Genomic DNA, 17,142 nt, shown 5'->3' on the forward strand with positions numbered 1-17,142 from the left:
CTTACCTTGCTTTCACCCTAGAGATAGAGAAGTGCTTGAATGATTCCTCTTCCTTTTGCTCCTCTTCCTACCTTTGTTGTTTTGCTACCATTTCCACCTCACCCCCAGAGCTAACTTGAATGCTTTTAGTCCATTCATGCTTCTTGCAGGAATAGGGTTTGGATGTGACACTAGTTCGGACTCGAGCAATTGATTCCTCCAATTCGAATGGGTCATCTGAATCCTAAGGAGGTGTTGTTTGGTTGTGTTGTTGTGGCAAAGTTAGGCTTTCCCTTTACCTCTATACGGTGCTCAACACCTCAAGTTACAGGCAATGATGAAGAAGACCCTTCTTAAGCTCATGCACAATGACCCTTGTAGATGTTGCATCCATGTCTTGGAGGGCAAAAGCAAGGTAAGGTGGACCCAAAAGTTATCCTTGACACTAATTTTTTTGGTGGTTAAAGGTACTTAGACTATAAATCCACATAAGGTAATGTGCTTTTAGGATCTCTTATACCTTCAAAGTACTAGAAACACTCTAATAACTCTTAAAGCAAGTTAAGGTGGACCACTTCCAAGGTGCTTTTTAAAATGCAAAAAAAAAAAGTGTAAGTGGTCCACCTTACCTTGCTTTCACCCTAGAGATAGAGAAGTGCTTGAATGATTCCTCTTCCTTTTGCTCCTCTTCCTACCTTTGTTGTTTTGCTACCATTTCCACCTCACCCCTAGAGCTAACTTGAATGCTTTTAGTCCATTCATGCTTCTTGCAGGAATAGGGTTTGGATGTGACACTAGTTCGGACTCGAGCAATTGATTCCTCCAATTCGAATGGGTCATCTGAATCCTAAGGAGGTGTTGTTTGGTTGTGTTGTTGTGGCAAAGTTAGGCTTTCCCTTTACCTCTATACGGTGCTCAACACCTCAAGTTACAGGATGGGCCTGCTGGGGAGAATGGCCTCAAGTTACAGGATGGGCCTGCTGGGGAGAATGGCCTCTTCATGTACTTCCATGGTTGCGAGCTCTTACTACAGAGATGGAGAAGGCGGTGGCGGGCTACTTGTGGAACCTTGCAAAGCCCCGATGCCAACCAAGGTAGGCCATATAGTTACTATACTTTCCTACCCTTTTGCATGAGTTGGGGTTGAGGGTGTTGGGGAAACAAAAATTGGGCATTAGGCGGTTGGTCTTTACTCTTTCTTTGCCTGTTCTATAGATAGGAAGCCCTTAGCCATTAAATCCTAACAAACCAAATGCTCTTCCAATCCCTTTTGCAATGCTTCTTTATCTAGGGGAAGCTCTTCAAGTTCTTAGGGTTGGCTCTCTGGTAAGGGAATCTCGATAGCATGGCTAAGCACTTGTGTAAGGACATACAAATTAACCACTTTGTTTCCATGCTTGCTTAGGTAATCAATGAATTCCCTATGTAGCATGCCAACCCAATCATCTTTCTCACCTTTATGCAACCTATAAACCTTGTGCATATCAACTCTATTGTATTTGTTTGCCATATCAACTATGTTGTATGTGTCTACCTGATGTGGTGCTAGCTTGACCCACATAATCATCGACACCACCCAACATGCTTTCTCTAACTTTGGATCTTTAAGGGCAAAGAAATAGCACCATTGTCGTTAACTTTATTGGTTGGGCAAATATCCAAGAAATTCAACTTCTTTGAGATTGGTGTGGGCTTAGTACCAAAGGGTAGGTGGAGGGCTTCTCCAATGAGATTTTCTATAATCAAGATTGCCTTTTTTGACCCATCTGTGCTAGATTGTGCCTCTTTTAGATCCCTACTAGTAAGAGGCTAGGAATTCAATGCAAAGCTTGGTGTTCACCTTGCATTATATTGCCTTTGCTAGACTTCCAAGCCTCATTTAGTTGAGCTTCTTCGTAGAACTTGGTGTTCACCTTGCATTATGTTACCTCTACCCAACTTCCAAGCCTCATTTGGTTGAGCTTCTCCTTTAGCTCAATGTCATTCACCAATTGCATACACCAACAAGGAGAGTGGTACTAAAAATACCTTTTTGTTTTCCATTGACTCAACTTTCCATTGTCTCAATATGGCTGAGTATGGTGCTTGCAACATTGATCCATGAGAGACTCAAGGTAGCAAGTCTTCTCATGGACAAGTTTTGTTGCTTTTTTCTTGGCCTTCTTCATTGGAGTTCTATCATCTCCCTTCAAGGATAGTAGTGACCTCAAGTTTTTATACAAGGGGTCAAGTTTCAAGTCCTTGTCTATCATGACACTGAGACATAGAAATTTGTACCAATCCACTAACTAGCAAGAGCACCATTTTCCATTGTTAAAAGTTTTTTTTTGTTAGAATATTGTGTTAGGCTAGACTATGAATGTTAGCACAAAACTATTCCAAGGGGCTAGGAGATAAATTGCAACTCTAGAAAGATAGATATGACTATGATTCAATAGATTACAAAATCACAATTTGACAAACCTCATGGTCTTCGACCTTTTGGATATTAGAACACTACAATAGGTCCTCAAATAGGTCCTACATCAATTTCATTGGAGTCTCAGTTTTAAAGGCGGGCAGTACATACTACAAACTTGGCCTAATAGGCTCTACATCAGTTCATAAGGACTGATTTCTGTATGGAAGATAAAAGGACTGATTTCTGCAAACCGGGTTCAGGTGAATTGAAGCTGACACGGACTGATTCCTGCATTGAATACCAACCCAGAACCCTCATTCCTGGAGATAAGACCTAGTATGAAACAGGCATCCAGAAGTTGATGAACATGACAGATAAACCTTGTATGTGAAACCATCAGAACTCAGGCCCTTACACATAACGACGAAAGACAAACAACCTTATGTATACTAATAGTTGAAAGAAATTAAAGCCATCTTAGCAAGCTAGACTGCACACATAACATCTGCACGGACTGCATGTCTCTTCAATTACTGGCCAGAGCTTCCAACACGAAGCTCATAAACGAGGCCCAAAAAGAGCAGGAAGCCCAAAGGCAAAGAGAATAAATCAAGGGCTATGGTGGTGTAGAAATACACCGTTTGATTGAGAGACGCAGAAAAGGATCTTCCCCTATGCACGCTCGCCCCGGATGCGGCGGGCGAGCTGGATGTCCTTGGGCATGATGGTCACACGCTTTGCGTGAATGGCACAGAGGTTAGTGTCCTCGAACAGGCCCACCAGGTACGCCTCGCTCGCCTCCTGTAAGGCCAACACCGCAGAACTCTGGAAGCGGAGATCCGTCTTGAAGTCCTGTGCGATCTCGCGCACCAGCCTCTGGAAAGGCAGCTTCCGGATGAGGAGCTCAGTGCTCTTCTGATACTTCCTAATCTCACGCAGGGCGACAGTGCCAGGCCTGAAGCGGTGGGGCTTCTTAACTCCGCCGGTGGCAGGGGCTGACTTCCGGGCCGCCTTGGTGGCCAGCTGCTTGCGGGGGGCCTTCCCGCCGGTTGATTTACGGGCAGTTTGCTTGGTGCGAGCCATGGAAGCAGAGCAGAGAGAACACAAGAGATTAGGTTTGTCTGAGGGCGGGATGCAAGCCTTGATGACAACCCTGAGGGCTGTAGCTTTATGTAGAGATTTTGAACGCAACTTGCCGCCCTTCACGATCCAACGGCTTACCATCTCGCCTCTTGTCTTCTCCATCGGACGGTGAAAACTGCCGATCCGCCTACTTGTCCCTAATTGGTCAGAATTTTTTGCTTTTTTTTCCTGGGTTGGAGTTTTTTCTAGGTTTCATTGAACTAGTGCTAAGAGGGAGTTATATAAGGGAGCTTCTTTTCTACTATATATTACAGGCCATCGATTTAGCTTCCATGTGGCACATTTTTTTGCCCGACCACCACTCCACGTGGACGACTGCATGCCACGTGGACGACTGCATGCCACGCCGCCTTCGTTCATAAGTTGGGTCGCCTCTCTTGCACTTGCAGGGCCGCAGGCTCACAAGTTGCATGTTGTAGGGCGTAGCCGCCTTCATTAATGTGGCGAGGCAAATTTGAACTTCATCCAGCATGTCTCCATACAGTGGCCAGCTTCGTCTTTTGCATTTCGAGTAAGCTCCCCTCTTGTACAGCCATCCTTCATTTCGTACTCTCTCTCTCTCTCTCTCTCTCTCTCTCTCTCTCTCTCTCTCTCTCTCTCTCTAACTCATGTTTGTTTGTTGTTATGCAGGCTATTGGAGATGTCCTCTCCACTCAACGTGCTCCCCTCCTCTATTGTTGGTTGGCCCTCCCGACGGCCTCTCAACTTGACGTGCATCCCCCCCTTTGGTCTGGTGGTTGGCCCTCCCTATATCATCCCTATTTTATTGATTAGCACTCCCTATTTCTCTGTCTGGCCGTGTCGTGATGTTCACTGCTGCTCATGATGCGGACACTTTTCTCTCTTTGGGCATCGGGCACGTAAAAGCGATGGGAAAGGAGGGAGAGAGGGGGGGGAGGGGGTACCTTCAAATGCAAGCTTTCTCAACAATAAACTCTCTGGACATCGGGCATGTAAAAGCGATGGGAAAGGGAGTGAGAGAGGGGGGGTACCTTCAAATACAAGCTCTCCCTTTTAGCAAAGGGTGGTAGCAAAGGGGTACACACACATTGTAATTGTAGTGGCCTTCTCTATCTAACTGTCTCATTCTCTCATTCTCTCACTCTCTATCTTTCTATTTTGGCAAGTTGTTTGCAAGCTATCAACAGGTAGCGGTCGTTTCTTTGCCGTCTGTGTCGTGCTCTCCGATGTAAGTTTGCCTATAGTGGTGCAATGATTTTGTTTATCGATGATGTTGTGTGTATTATCAAGAGCCACATGCATTGTGGTTTTCCTTTATGGATGATGGTGTGTATTATCAAGAATCGCATGCATACAATAGCCACATGCACACACAAAGCTTTGTGTCGAGAGAGGAGAGAGGATAGGAGGTGTGCACTATGAGGGAGAAAGGACTAGCCATTGTCTCTATCCCTCTCTCTATCCATGGCTGCGGGTGCGGTTGCTCCATGTGCCAACACCATAATAATGGTTTTATAGTCGTGAAATGGGTTTCCAAGAATCACACATGGATGCACATGGCTATGTTGGGTTATGGTTTGAATCGCAAATGTTTGCAGATGGTTATGTTGGGTTAAGGTATATATTTACCAATGTGTTATGTTGCAAAAGCAAAAGCTTTTTTAAATTATTGAAAGTGAAAGTGTTTAACGAGAAGGGTACCCACTTGAGTATTTTAAAATATTTTGGTGTGTGAAAGAATTTGAATAGCAAAAGTGTGTGAACTTTTTTTTCGAAGGTGAAAGTTTTTTAGAATGTTACATTTAAAGTGTGACAAAAGGTTATGTGGGGTTGTGATTTGAATGGCATGTATTTAGTATGTGTGTTAACTTTGTAGTATACATTGTGCCATATGTTTTGTATAGTAGATTTATAAGAATCCAAGTTGCACTTACACCTAGGGGGAGTGGATTAGTAAGAGCAACTTCTTATATACACACACACTCACACACGCACCAAGAAAAGGGTGTGTACTTACATGTATTAATTCAAACACACATGTATATACACAAAAAGTGTAAGCACCCAAATGTACAAATCCAAACACACATGTACACACACATAGTAGTTGCAATTTATTTTTTTACACCCATGCGCACGCATATAGTAGTTACAATTATAATTTACACACTCACACACATAGTAGTCATGCATCTACTTACTTATATGTATGTATATATGATTGACAGAGATGGAAAAGGTTACTTGCATTTTTTTTTAGCACATCTCTTTCCTTTGGGTGAATTTGGTTGCAGAATTTGAGCGTCGCTTTTTTCATAGTCCAAGCTAGTTTAACATGAGAAGGAGACAATTTCCTGTAATTGCCTTTTAACATGAGAAGGAGACAATTTCCTGTAAGTTAGCTTTTGGTATATCAATAAATAAGTCCCATTGAGTGTATTGGGACTTTATCTAGCCACACAAGTATTCACACATAGACAATTGTACGTTGCTATGTCACATGTTAGATCATCTGCTGATGTAGTGAAAGTGTGTGTAAAGCATACTATGGAACACGAAAGCAGCATAGAAGGTTCAAACGAAGTCTTCACAACCAATGTTGCCTACAAGGAAGTTTTGCAAATGGCATGCAGAAGAATGTAAATGTAATATATGCCCAAAAGGTAGAGAATGAGCCATTGATATAGCAGCTTACAAATGCTAGAGACTACATTCATAGATATCTCTATATCAATGAAGTAAGCATTTGAAAGGAGAATGTTTGCAAAGATGTGACATGTGCAATCTATGTTGTCGTTCTATGCAATCTTTCACATTGATGCTACTCTCTTTGGTAATATCGAATTCATGTGTATAAATCTACTTGCATTGAGCTAAATCCACCATGTAGATCCACAAAAGGGAGTGCCTTGTCATTGCTCAAGAGGTGGTTCAAATTGTTGAGATGGCTAAAGGGGCTCAATGAGTTCCTATTTGTTTTTTTAAACATTTGGGTAAGCAAATGTTTGCTTACCCAAATGTTTGCTTTTGACTTGCTTTTATATACAGTGGCATTATTTATTTTTCTTGCTTGGCACAAAATACTAAACACACACACACACACACATATATATATATAGAGAGAGACAAACCTTAAAGTCTTATGTAAATGATTAGTGTAGTGAGTGTTATATTTGATATCAGGAGTATATTGCTTAGAATGGATGTGGCAAGGACATCATTTTCATTTGTTTGTGGTGATGGACAAGATATTGAAGGTAAATTTTTTTGACGGTTGTTATAATATACGTATTATTGTTTTTCATAATCTATTTAATATTCATGGCTCAATTGTAGACCCTCCATTTTGGGAAGGACATGCAACATCATCTCTAATTATCGAACTATTAGAGAACACTGGTGTTTTTACGGTATTTATAGAAACTTTTTTTTAATATAGCTTTTGCATTTTATTTGATAAATTTATATTGTTATTGATTCATTCTTTTTGCAATAGGGAATATCTTTATTTTTTAGAACCCAAATTATTGCTAGGTTTGTATGGTCGAGACACTTACAATGAGAGCTTTGGACTCCTTGGAATTTACAATCTAAGATTACGAAAGATGTAATGTTTGTGGACTATGAAAAGCCTGATAAGTTCAATTTTCGGTGCATAGGCATTGGACAATACATAATTTTTGGATTTGCTGTCTATAAGCCTATTTAAACTCCATTCACCTCAAATGTTGATCCACCAAATGAGTTTTTCCTTCTTTTTTTCGTTGAAAATTATATCTTGTAATAGCTAATGTTTTTATCTTAAATATATTTTGCCAGATGGAGGTGAGGAGTACAGGCTTCCAAGGAGAGAGAATCCAATTGCCCGAAGATTGTTTTAATTCAAGTGTGTTAAGATTGTCAACATTATATAGGGTTGGAATGCTAGATGTATATTTATGCGAAGTTTGGTGCTTTATTCAAAGAAATGTAAGTGCTTTAGAAGCTTCTACATGGATATATATGGCAAGCATGGTGTGTTTATATATAGGTTGGCAAATTAAGGATCATGAGGCCCCATCATGGGCTTCAAATATAAGGCTTATCTCTACTCACCCTCTGAGGACAAGCATTTTGGTTTTTTTTTTTTGAAATTGGCTAGAATTAGAAAGTGCAACACAACACACATACCCATGCGTGCCACCACTTGCACAATGAGGTCTTGAACCCGTGACCTTGGGACTCTCAAGCAACACCTCTCTCCACTACACTAATTTGTGGTCAACAAGGACGAGCCCTTTGTTTTTAAACATGCAATAATACTCTTGCCCGTCAAGGATGGGTGAAGCCACTAGTTTTTTTGAAAATATGAAAAGCAAATTATATTATGAGAGTGAACAGAGAAATAGAAGGTGGATACAAAAGGACTTTTGAATGGAGGAATCTGCTTATATTCTTGTGGGATCCTCCTAAGAAACCTTCATAGATTAGCTATATTTTTAAATGCAGCAATATCCTGGATGAAACATGCCAATTGTTGCACTTCCACCTTAAGAATCTTTCCTTCATGTGCTAGCATGACAACTTTCCTACTAGAGTCTTCTTTGATGTAGGTGATTTGGGCATTGCATTGTCTTTTCACAATCAGGGTCTGTATGTTTTCCTCGTCTCATTCGTCCTTCAACACACCTCCCACACTTTTTTGCACAGACAAGTTTTCTCTCAACAAAGAAGGGCATTACATCTATCTGTACATTGTTAAACACTTTCTGATTTCTCGCATCCCAGATAGACCACATGAATTCTACTCTAATCTTGCTCTGATGACATATATTCCACAATTTTGTATGGCGATTGGGTACTACTCCTAGCAAAATGTGTTGTTAGGTAAGATGACCCTTGAAGACATGTGAGATGCACATATGAGAAAGGAAATGGCTTCCAGTCTCATATTTAAGGGAATCTTCCCAAATCAACATAAGAGGAGGGAAAATGATTTCTTTTAATGTTTTGTAAAATTTAGCTGAGAGCCCACCCACTCCTAGGATTTCCCAATTCTTCATCTTCTTAATGGCATTTGAAAGGGGACTCTAAGGAGGTAGCCATGGAGGGAGGGACCACCTTTTTTATAGTTATGGATATGGCTTCAAAAGCTACCCTTTTTTCCTAAGACTAGAGGGGGGGGAGCTAAAGAGACAGGACAAATGGTCGTATACAATGCTGAAATTCTCTTTTGGTGTCTCTGCAGGGCATCTCTATGGGGTAGCCATTCTTGTTTCTCAAGGGGGAATGAAGTCTTTATTGATCTTTTTCCTAAGTATGGAGAAGATTTCCTTGAACAGTCTATCCTCCTTGTTGCTAGGCCACACCACTCTCTAAGGTAGAGGGTTAGGTGTTGGCATTGGATCACCCCTTTTTTTCTCAAGTCTTCTTTTATTGCAAGCAACCTCTCTTGTAAGTCAGTTCTACCCTGATCAATCATTGCTTCAGTTTCTTTTAAAGAGTCATATTTTATGGCTCTTCTCTCTCTCCTTATTCTTGTGACCTCCCTTTTAGCTTCTATATCAAGAACTTTTAGGTATCCAACACCGCCACTTTCCAAGCCTTGGCTAGGGAGATGTGGCAGTTGAGGGTAAGGTCTCAAATGCTCTGAATGGCTTCTAACTTGGGGAACTAAAAGAGTTTGGGGTCGATGTGGAATCCTACCTTGACCTTGTGGGAGGACTTGGCCAATCTTAAAATAAGAAATTAGTGGTTTGAAAGGACAATATCCTTGTTTATCTTGACATTAATATTCATGTAAGATTGAATGATGATTGGGGCCGACATATAGCACCTATCTAGTCTAGCCTTCCTCAACACAATGAACCAGACCTACCATTGTTCTAATTGAACTTCAGGTTTATGGCCATGTCATGGACATCATGTCTAGCATTTAACTTGTGTCATTCCTTTTTTTCTAAGCCCGTGAGACTTTGTCCCATCCCTTTTAGCCTATCCATGGGCATCTCAACCATATTGAAGTCCTCAACCACTATCAACGGCCCTTCTATTATCGGGATGATGCCAACCCTAAGGCATAAACCGAGACAATGATTAGCTTTTCTAATCACGTGGCTACTGAGACTCCTATCCACTCATGTTTAGGATCAAGATGGAATTTTTGGATTTTGGGACACCGTTTCTCCCCAACCCCAACAACAATGCCTGCACTTTCTCCCTCATGGAATGTACAGAACCACTTGTGGTTCTTAGAGATCCCTTACAAATTTCTATTTAGGATGTCAACTGAGGCTTTGATTTCTTGAAGGCATGCAGTCAGGTGGGGGCCCTGAGGCTTCTAGTCCACTCCTTAATTCTATTAGCCCGTGCATCTATCCATGAGGCCTTTAGTGTTATTGGAGATTAGCTTGATATCATTCATTTTAAGATTGTCTTCTTTTAGTGAGCTTAGAATCAGCCATGTAGGTGTCCAAGGAATCTTTGCCTTTGTTCAGGTCCTTGGTCTTTGGGAAGGAGCTTGGAGATCAGGGAAAGTATGTCCTTTAGCTTGACTAGCCTAGGCTTATCCTCTTTTTTTAAATCCATCTCTTCTATATCTTTCTCAAAATATTTGTTGCGACCAAAGAGTGCTTGGGAACCCCTAACTCTTCTTCTTCATCTACTTTATCACACACTTCCACCAAAAGTGGTGAAAACCTGTGTGTACCTCAAGGTCTTTGAGGACCGCGAGGGGTGGGGAGGTTACTTCCCTTAGGTCTGATGTTAACCCCTCAGTAAAACCTTCTTTATCCTTCAGACCTATCAGATTCCCTTTTTGCTATGTCTCTTGGGTGTCTTGGGTACATAATGGGATACTTATAGACTTGGTGGTTGTGGTCCCTTCATTTGAAGTAGGCATTAGGGAGGTTTATATATATATATGATTTCTTGTGTAAAAATAAAATCCCCCAAATTTGTCAATAGACTATTTAGTAGTTCTTTGGCTACATCTACTTCCACTAAGCTTGTCGGTGCCATTGTGGGGTCAACCTCTACAATTGGCTGGGTTCTCCACTAGGCTCTTGAGGAAGGGCTATAGATGAAAAGGGAGGAATGGTAGATCTACCCACATCAGGCAATTCGTTGGCTTCAAACCTATCAGGGAAAACTCCAAGTACTATTTGAAAAGGGGGAGGTGAATTTCTAATCATCCATTGCCCGACCCTAATGGCATTTAGGCCATCTCTTCCTCTTTGAACAGGAAGATGAAGTAGTTGTTGAGGGAGGAACTGGGTTCTTTCCACCCAAAGACCCGTACTTTCCTAGTTATCCCGCATCCAACTTTTTAGGATCTCGACTGGGGGGGTCTATGGGTTCTTTCCACCCAGAGACCCCTACTTTCCTAGCTATCCCACATCCAGCTTTTGAGGATCTTGACTGGGGGTGAGGGCCAAACCAGAGCCCATGAGTGCTTGCATGCTTGGTATATCACCATTGCCGAAAGTAGTGGCAGGGATATTGAGATAGATGTGCCTTTATTGCTTCAATCTCCATCTCTAAGATGATTTTCTATGCCTTGGTCTCATCGGTATGTCTCTGGGAGGCTTGATATTATTGGCTGCTTGTGAGTAAAGCACATCTTGAAGTTAGATGGCTTCCTCCTCCATATACGGTCCTTGCCAAACGTAGTTGTTAGGGGGGTTCTACCACCATAGCTCAAAGAAGTAAGGTTTGAGCATAGGGATGGTGAGGGAGCAGGGCTTCCTAGCTTCTCATGCTATGGTTCTTCGAGTGGATGTATAATAATAAGGAACAGTTGGGGGATCATTGTGCTATTTGTCCCTTTCAAAGGGACAATGAGTTTACATGTTGTTAACCCATTCCTAGGGTTAACAAGAGCTATTGCCATTATATTATATCAAGGAGTCAAGGTAGATACACCAAAAAGCCATATATTCAAGATATGAAGCAATGGTGTCCAAATCTACAACTTGGACGGGGGCCCATAATGGTCCGATGAAATACGTATGGCGATTCTCGCTTCAAGAGTGTGTGGTAGTAAGTTAGGATGAAGTCCCAAGTGATGTACTTCATGGATATATTATGAGAGTAGTCATTGTAATATCATTAGGCCTCTTATGAGCCTAAAGTGCCCGGTCGGCCATAGTTTAAGTGAGTGTGAACACTTATGGCCATGTATATAAGTGAATATCTCTCATAATACAAAGAACTCTCCCATTGTGCAATAGAGTCTTGCTCTTGCTAATCCTCTTGCTAATCTCTCTCCAATCCATGCTAGAGTGAGTGTGTGTGAGTGAAGTGAGGTGAGAGGAGGGACGAGTACATGTAGTGCAACGTGTGGCGGTGTGACAACGCTCATGGGAGGCACGATGGAATCGCTTCTCAAGGAGTTGTAGAGCTTGGAGACCTCAAGGGTTACGAGCTTGGCCATTGGAAAGATACGATAGTTGAAGTTCACCAAGTAATCTTCTTGTTCGATGTGTTCCAAGGGGGGTTTGGGTGAGCCATAACATTTTTGGTGCCCCGCTAGCCGGGAAATCATCCCTTGGCTTTTTCATCGTTTTTCTCTAATCTACGCATTACCCATTGCCCATTGTCTTGATTAATGGTTTCTCATGAAAAAGATGTGGTTTTGATGGAGACTCGGGGGGTGCACCTCAAAATATGTAAGTCTACCACGTGCGATCATTAGGTGGGGTTTTTTTAATCCAAAATATTGGGTAAATTTACAAAAATACAATTACAAGTGGGGTATTTTAATTGTACTTTGGAAAAAAAACCGTAAGTTTATAAAGAAAAAGGGGTAGTTTTATTAGCTCAAAATTCACAGATAAGGGGATTTTTAAATACCGCTTGAACGCACGTCGTAGGAGGGTCTTCCATATAGTGGACCCCCCGAGGATGGAGATTTGTGTGTGATTTTGTGAGAAATTGCTCTCTTTTTTGTTTTTTGAAAGGATGATTTTTTGGCTTAAATGTATTGTTTTGTTAGTTTTAGTCTAGTTTTTATTGTTTGTTAAGTGTGCACATAGAGTGTGTTAGGTTCAGTTTGCATCCATTGCACCAAACAATGTAATGCATTACAATTTTGTGATTTTTAGCTCACTTTAGAGATAAACATAGAGATAGAATCATCAAATTTTGCTTGATTTGCATGTTTTTGTTTGATTTGTATGCATTAGAGTATTAGCAAGTATTAAGCATACCTTAATCATTTAAAAAATTTCTCAAAAACATTAAAAACTCTTGAAATTGACTAATCTTCCTTAATTGATTGGTTTTTGTCCATTAAGGGTGATTAATCCAGTTTAAGAGGTAAAAAAACTAGAAAATGTATTTTTTTTGGGATCAAATTTAATCATGTAAGAGGTCGAAGTTTTTAAGTGTTTTGAGAGCATGTAGATGCATCAAAACACCTAATTACATCAATTTCTTCATCAATTGGAGGAATCTATGAATCATCCATTTCACATTTGTGAAATAGGTCTAGTTCACGTTGTAAACCAGGCCCCCGTGCGAAAAAAAAATAAAAATAAATTTAATTAAGTCCGTGAGATCCATTTCACGTTCGTGAACCCCTCTGGTTCACGTTGTGAAACAGGTCCATGGACAAAAAAAGTCTACAAAATAGCTTTGTTTGGAGGTCCATATCTCCTAAACTATAGATTTGATGAATGTGTGCTAGTGCTCATCGAAAAGCCTGCATTGAGCTCTTTAAAATTGGTCTTGAGTGTTCGAGGGAAAAATCCATCGTTTTGGCCTTCCACCAACAGCCTCAAAATTTGATGCAAAAATCGAGGTAAAAAACGGGCCTTAAAGCACTAAAAATCACCCAAAATAGCTCGAAAAAGATTGCGTACCATATTCGGGCTACTTTTTGAGTATCCAAATGACAAAGTCACAAAAAAATCAAACAGACAAAGTTGTAGTACTCCAAAAATAATACAACTCCCTCATACAGACTTTTTCCAAATTCCTTTTGGAACACATTCAAAAACGGGCTACAAAATAGGAAAAATCTTTCAAAAAAAAACATCTCAAGACAGTGATGAAACATAGGTTTTGAGACCTCTTCTTCTATCTAGGATGCTACTGGTATATGCACTTTTTCTAGAAAAGTTCACCCTAAGAGGGTGTTCACATCTGGGACACCAGGGGCACGTACTTTAAAAAAAAATCTTTAAGAGGTTCATGTGTGCTTAGCGCCTAAGCAAATCAAGGTAAACAGTTTGACCGAGAGAAGGGTGCACTAGGCCTCCTAAGGCTATAACGGGCTGTAAAAGAAAACCTAAAAAATGAAAAAAAAAAGCAAAAAAAAACACACGTGTACTTGCTCATTAAGGAGCAATCAACAATGTCAAGATATGGCAACGATAAAGGGATTACGTGGGCTCACACCCAGACTAAACCCAATGGCCGATATCTTCGACCATTGAGATCCATACCCAAAATGCACCTCCCAATACCATTTGCCATGCTGACAACAAGCGTGTCAGCATGTGTTGCATCCCCTATCACATCAATCCCTTCGGGATTTGGTCCCTTGCCTAGCATTACCACAAGACCTAAACCTTTAGAAGGGCTAGAAGGGCTAGAACCAACCCTTTGCAATATAAGAATATGGCACAGTGGAAAGAGATAGAGTGGAAAGAGATAGCAAGACAAAGCATAATAGACAATGCAATAGATACACAATGGAGAGAATTTAAAATTTTGATTATACCAAAGAGGTGCAAGTGATGGTGCTGTCCACCCGTGCACTCTCAAGTAGAGCTTAGATAGCAATCTAGACAGACTCTGGATGGAGCGAGGTGTAGAAGGGGGTGGATACTCACAAGCATTGGATGCCTTAGCTCATGTCAACCATGTCCATACATAGTACTGTATAGACGGTGTGGTAGACGCGTATACAACGACGGTTACACTACATAGACACAGTCACCGCCCGCGTATCAAGAACGCGGCCCACCAACCACCGCCCACTAATGATGGACCTAGTATCTGAGAAAATATTTTAGGGAATATTCGTCATACCATCGCCTTGGGGCCTTCCACCCCCAAACCCCAACTAACGCTCACACCCCTGACCATCTCCTAACCATCATCAATGGTCACAATAATGACCCCATCGACGTCTAAGCCATGGTTCCCACCACTAAAGACATATGCACCATGGCTACTCCTCATAATAATGGGGACCTAACAAATGTGCATTATACATCAAAGTGAGATACATGCTAAGAGTGAGTGTATACTAACATGCAACCCCTAAATGCCCACTAGTGCGAATATGGATGACATGTGAGGATTATATCTTCACACTTATGCCACTAGCATGGTTGGTGAGATTATGGTTGATATGTCTCCAATAGTTTATAGGATGTATGACAACCACTTTGGTTTACCAGAGTTATGGTATACTTATAACACCAACTCATATAGTCGGGTCCACACTATGGACCTTGTATGTTTTGGTAGTAGAGTACTTTCGTGTTAACCATAGAGTACTTTTCATTTTCACCACTCTATAGGTTAACATGTTTTCACTCACCCAACCGTAAGGTACTTTGACGTCATGCCTACTCAAATAGGCACTTAACTCTTATAAGATAGTGGTGGAATATATAAAGCGGCCTTACCCTGCACTAATGTAAAATAAGGGAATTCTATGAAATTAGTGTACATACTTGCTTAAGACTAGAGATCAGACCATTTTTAAGTTTTGCTGGCCTAGTGTGAAAACTAGTTAGTGTACATACTTGCTTAAGACTAGAGACCGGATCATTTTTAACTTTTGCTAGCCTAGTGTGAAAACTAGTTATTTGTACATGAGTCATCTTTGATGACAATAAGCAAGACAAATTCATTCCCTTACAGTAGTTTTCTTGTGAACTCTTCTTATTCCCTCTTCTTTCTTGCTTGATGGATGCATGCTAGAGATAGGTTTGGTTGTATGTTTTCTTCTTGCATTACCTTCTTCTTCTTTTCCCGCCTATTGTGAGAGAGAACCACTGCAAAGACATGTCTCTTATTGCCTCTAGCAAGGCATAGAGAGCTCTTCGTGCACCCCTTTGGTAAGGAGCATTTTGGAGTGACAACATGGAGTAGTAACGTGATGGGAAGTTGCATTTATAGCTTGAAGGTAAGACCTGATTACACATGCTTTGGCAAGGTTAAGGTGAGCTCTTGAACATATTTGGCACTACTATTGGGAACTAGCCTAGGGCTTAGCTCCATTTTTTCATCCATTCCAAGCTATTGGGATCACCCCACCACTATTGCCCAATGTTGATTTAGGAGATCACACTTTAAAAAAGATTATGGTTTTGAAGCATTGGATGTGTTTTATTTTGATTTGAAGTCTATTTTGTACTAGGGCATTCTATTTCCATCTCTATTGGTAGAGCAGAGTCCTAGTTTTTTGGTGATTTACATGAAATTGGAGCCTAAGAGGCTTAGATTTCATTGCTTTGAGCTGAGGATTAGCTTAGCAATTGTGATTAGGAGTGGAATCCACTCCGAAAACATAAGCATTGGGATCCATTAGGTGGAATTAGAGTGGGATTGTCAAATTTTATTCATATACATTTTTTTCTATATTTTTGTAATATATCCATGCATTGTTGGAATTGGTAGATTAGAAGCATGCTAAACCATCAAACAACAATTAAAAAAAACCTAACTAGTTGTATCATAACCAAACCCAAAAGGCTTGACAAACATCCAAATATTTTTTAAATAAAGAAACAAAATCATCAAATCGTTATACAAACCGATCAATGTTGTGTACATATGTTATGATAATATATATTTAATTTATACCATCATCAAATCCATCTTGCAATAAATCCATGCATACCAATTGGTCTATCTCTAAATCCATCATTCTGATGGATCCTATATCAATACAAAATATCAATACAAAGTCCTATTCCACTACTTGAAGAAGATGTAGAGGTATTATCATCATGGTTCTCATGGTCATTATATTGATTGTTAGTTGCATCCTCCATTGATTGTCCACCATGAATTTCTTCTTTAACATCTTGATCTTGAAATATACGTTTAGATTAAGGAGCGACTTGTATTACATACCACCAATTAGGATCTCTTTGGTCCGGATGAAACACAACCTAAAAGAAAGAACCACAAAATATTTACAAAAAATATATACAAAACACAACCTAAAAGAAAGAACCACAAAATATTTACTAAAAATATATACAATGTCTTCCTTTTATCTATAGATTCATCAACATCAAAAATCAAGTGAAAACCTGTTCACAATATTCTGGTAGAATGTATGTGTGTCTTGAATCTTGCCATAATTTAGTTGAGTCAATTGCAAAAGATCCTCTTGGATGTTTCTTGAGGACGGTTGCTTGAGTACCTCTATATACCACTTTGAACCACTTAACATGAAAGATGAACACTTTGAAAGCTCTAAATTCAATCTCCAAGATGTCTTGAATTGTTCCACAATATTCAAGTTTCTCTGCTATAATATTATTATCTCTTCTACTAGCTCGACTTTCTTGGTCAAAATTACACCACAATCATATGTAATTCTCTTGGAGTCCACACGTTGAGTGAAAATGTCGACCTTTTGACCACATTGCATTATGCACTTTACACTGCAAGCTAATAAAAAATCTTTAATATAGCTTTTATGTAAG

General features: G+C 40.3%; 1 protein-coding gene across 1 annotated transcript; it reads right to left on the reverse strand.

The window, feature by feature from the left end:
* Positions 1-2,439: 2,439 nt before the first annotated feature.
* On the reverse strand, positions 2,440-3,512 carry LOC147612446 (histone H3.2-like). The gene has a single exon (XM_086782794.1). The coding sequence runs from the start codon at positions 3,461-3,463 to the stop codon at positions 3,053-3,055; it is 411 nt and encodes a 136-aa protein (XP_086638920.1). The 5' UTR covers positions 3,464-3,512; the 3' UTR covers positions 2,440-3,052.
* Positions 3,513-17,142: the final 13,630 nt, after the last annotated feature.

The sequence above is a fragment of the Cibotium barometz genome, chromosome 45, assembly GCF_041138505.1.
Source record: "Cibotium barometz isolate CiBa-2024 chromosome 45, ASM4113850v1, whole genome shotgun sequence".
Lineage (NCBI taxonomy): Eukaryota > Viridiplantae > Streptophyta > Polypodiopsida > Cyatheales > Cibotiaceae > Cibotium > Cibotium barometz.

Bases quoted from the DNA above. Each gene is read 5' to 3' on its own strand.
- LOC147612446 (XM_086782794.1), bottom strand. From the start codon at position 3,463: ATGGCTCGCACCAAGCAAACTGCCCGTAAATCAACCGGCGGGAAGGCC.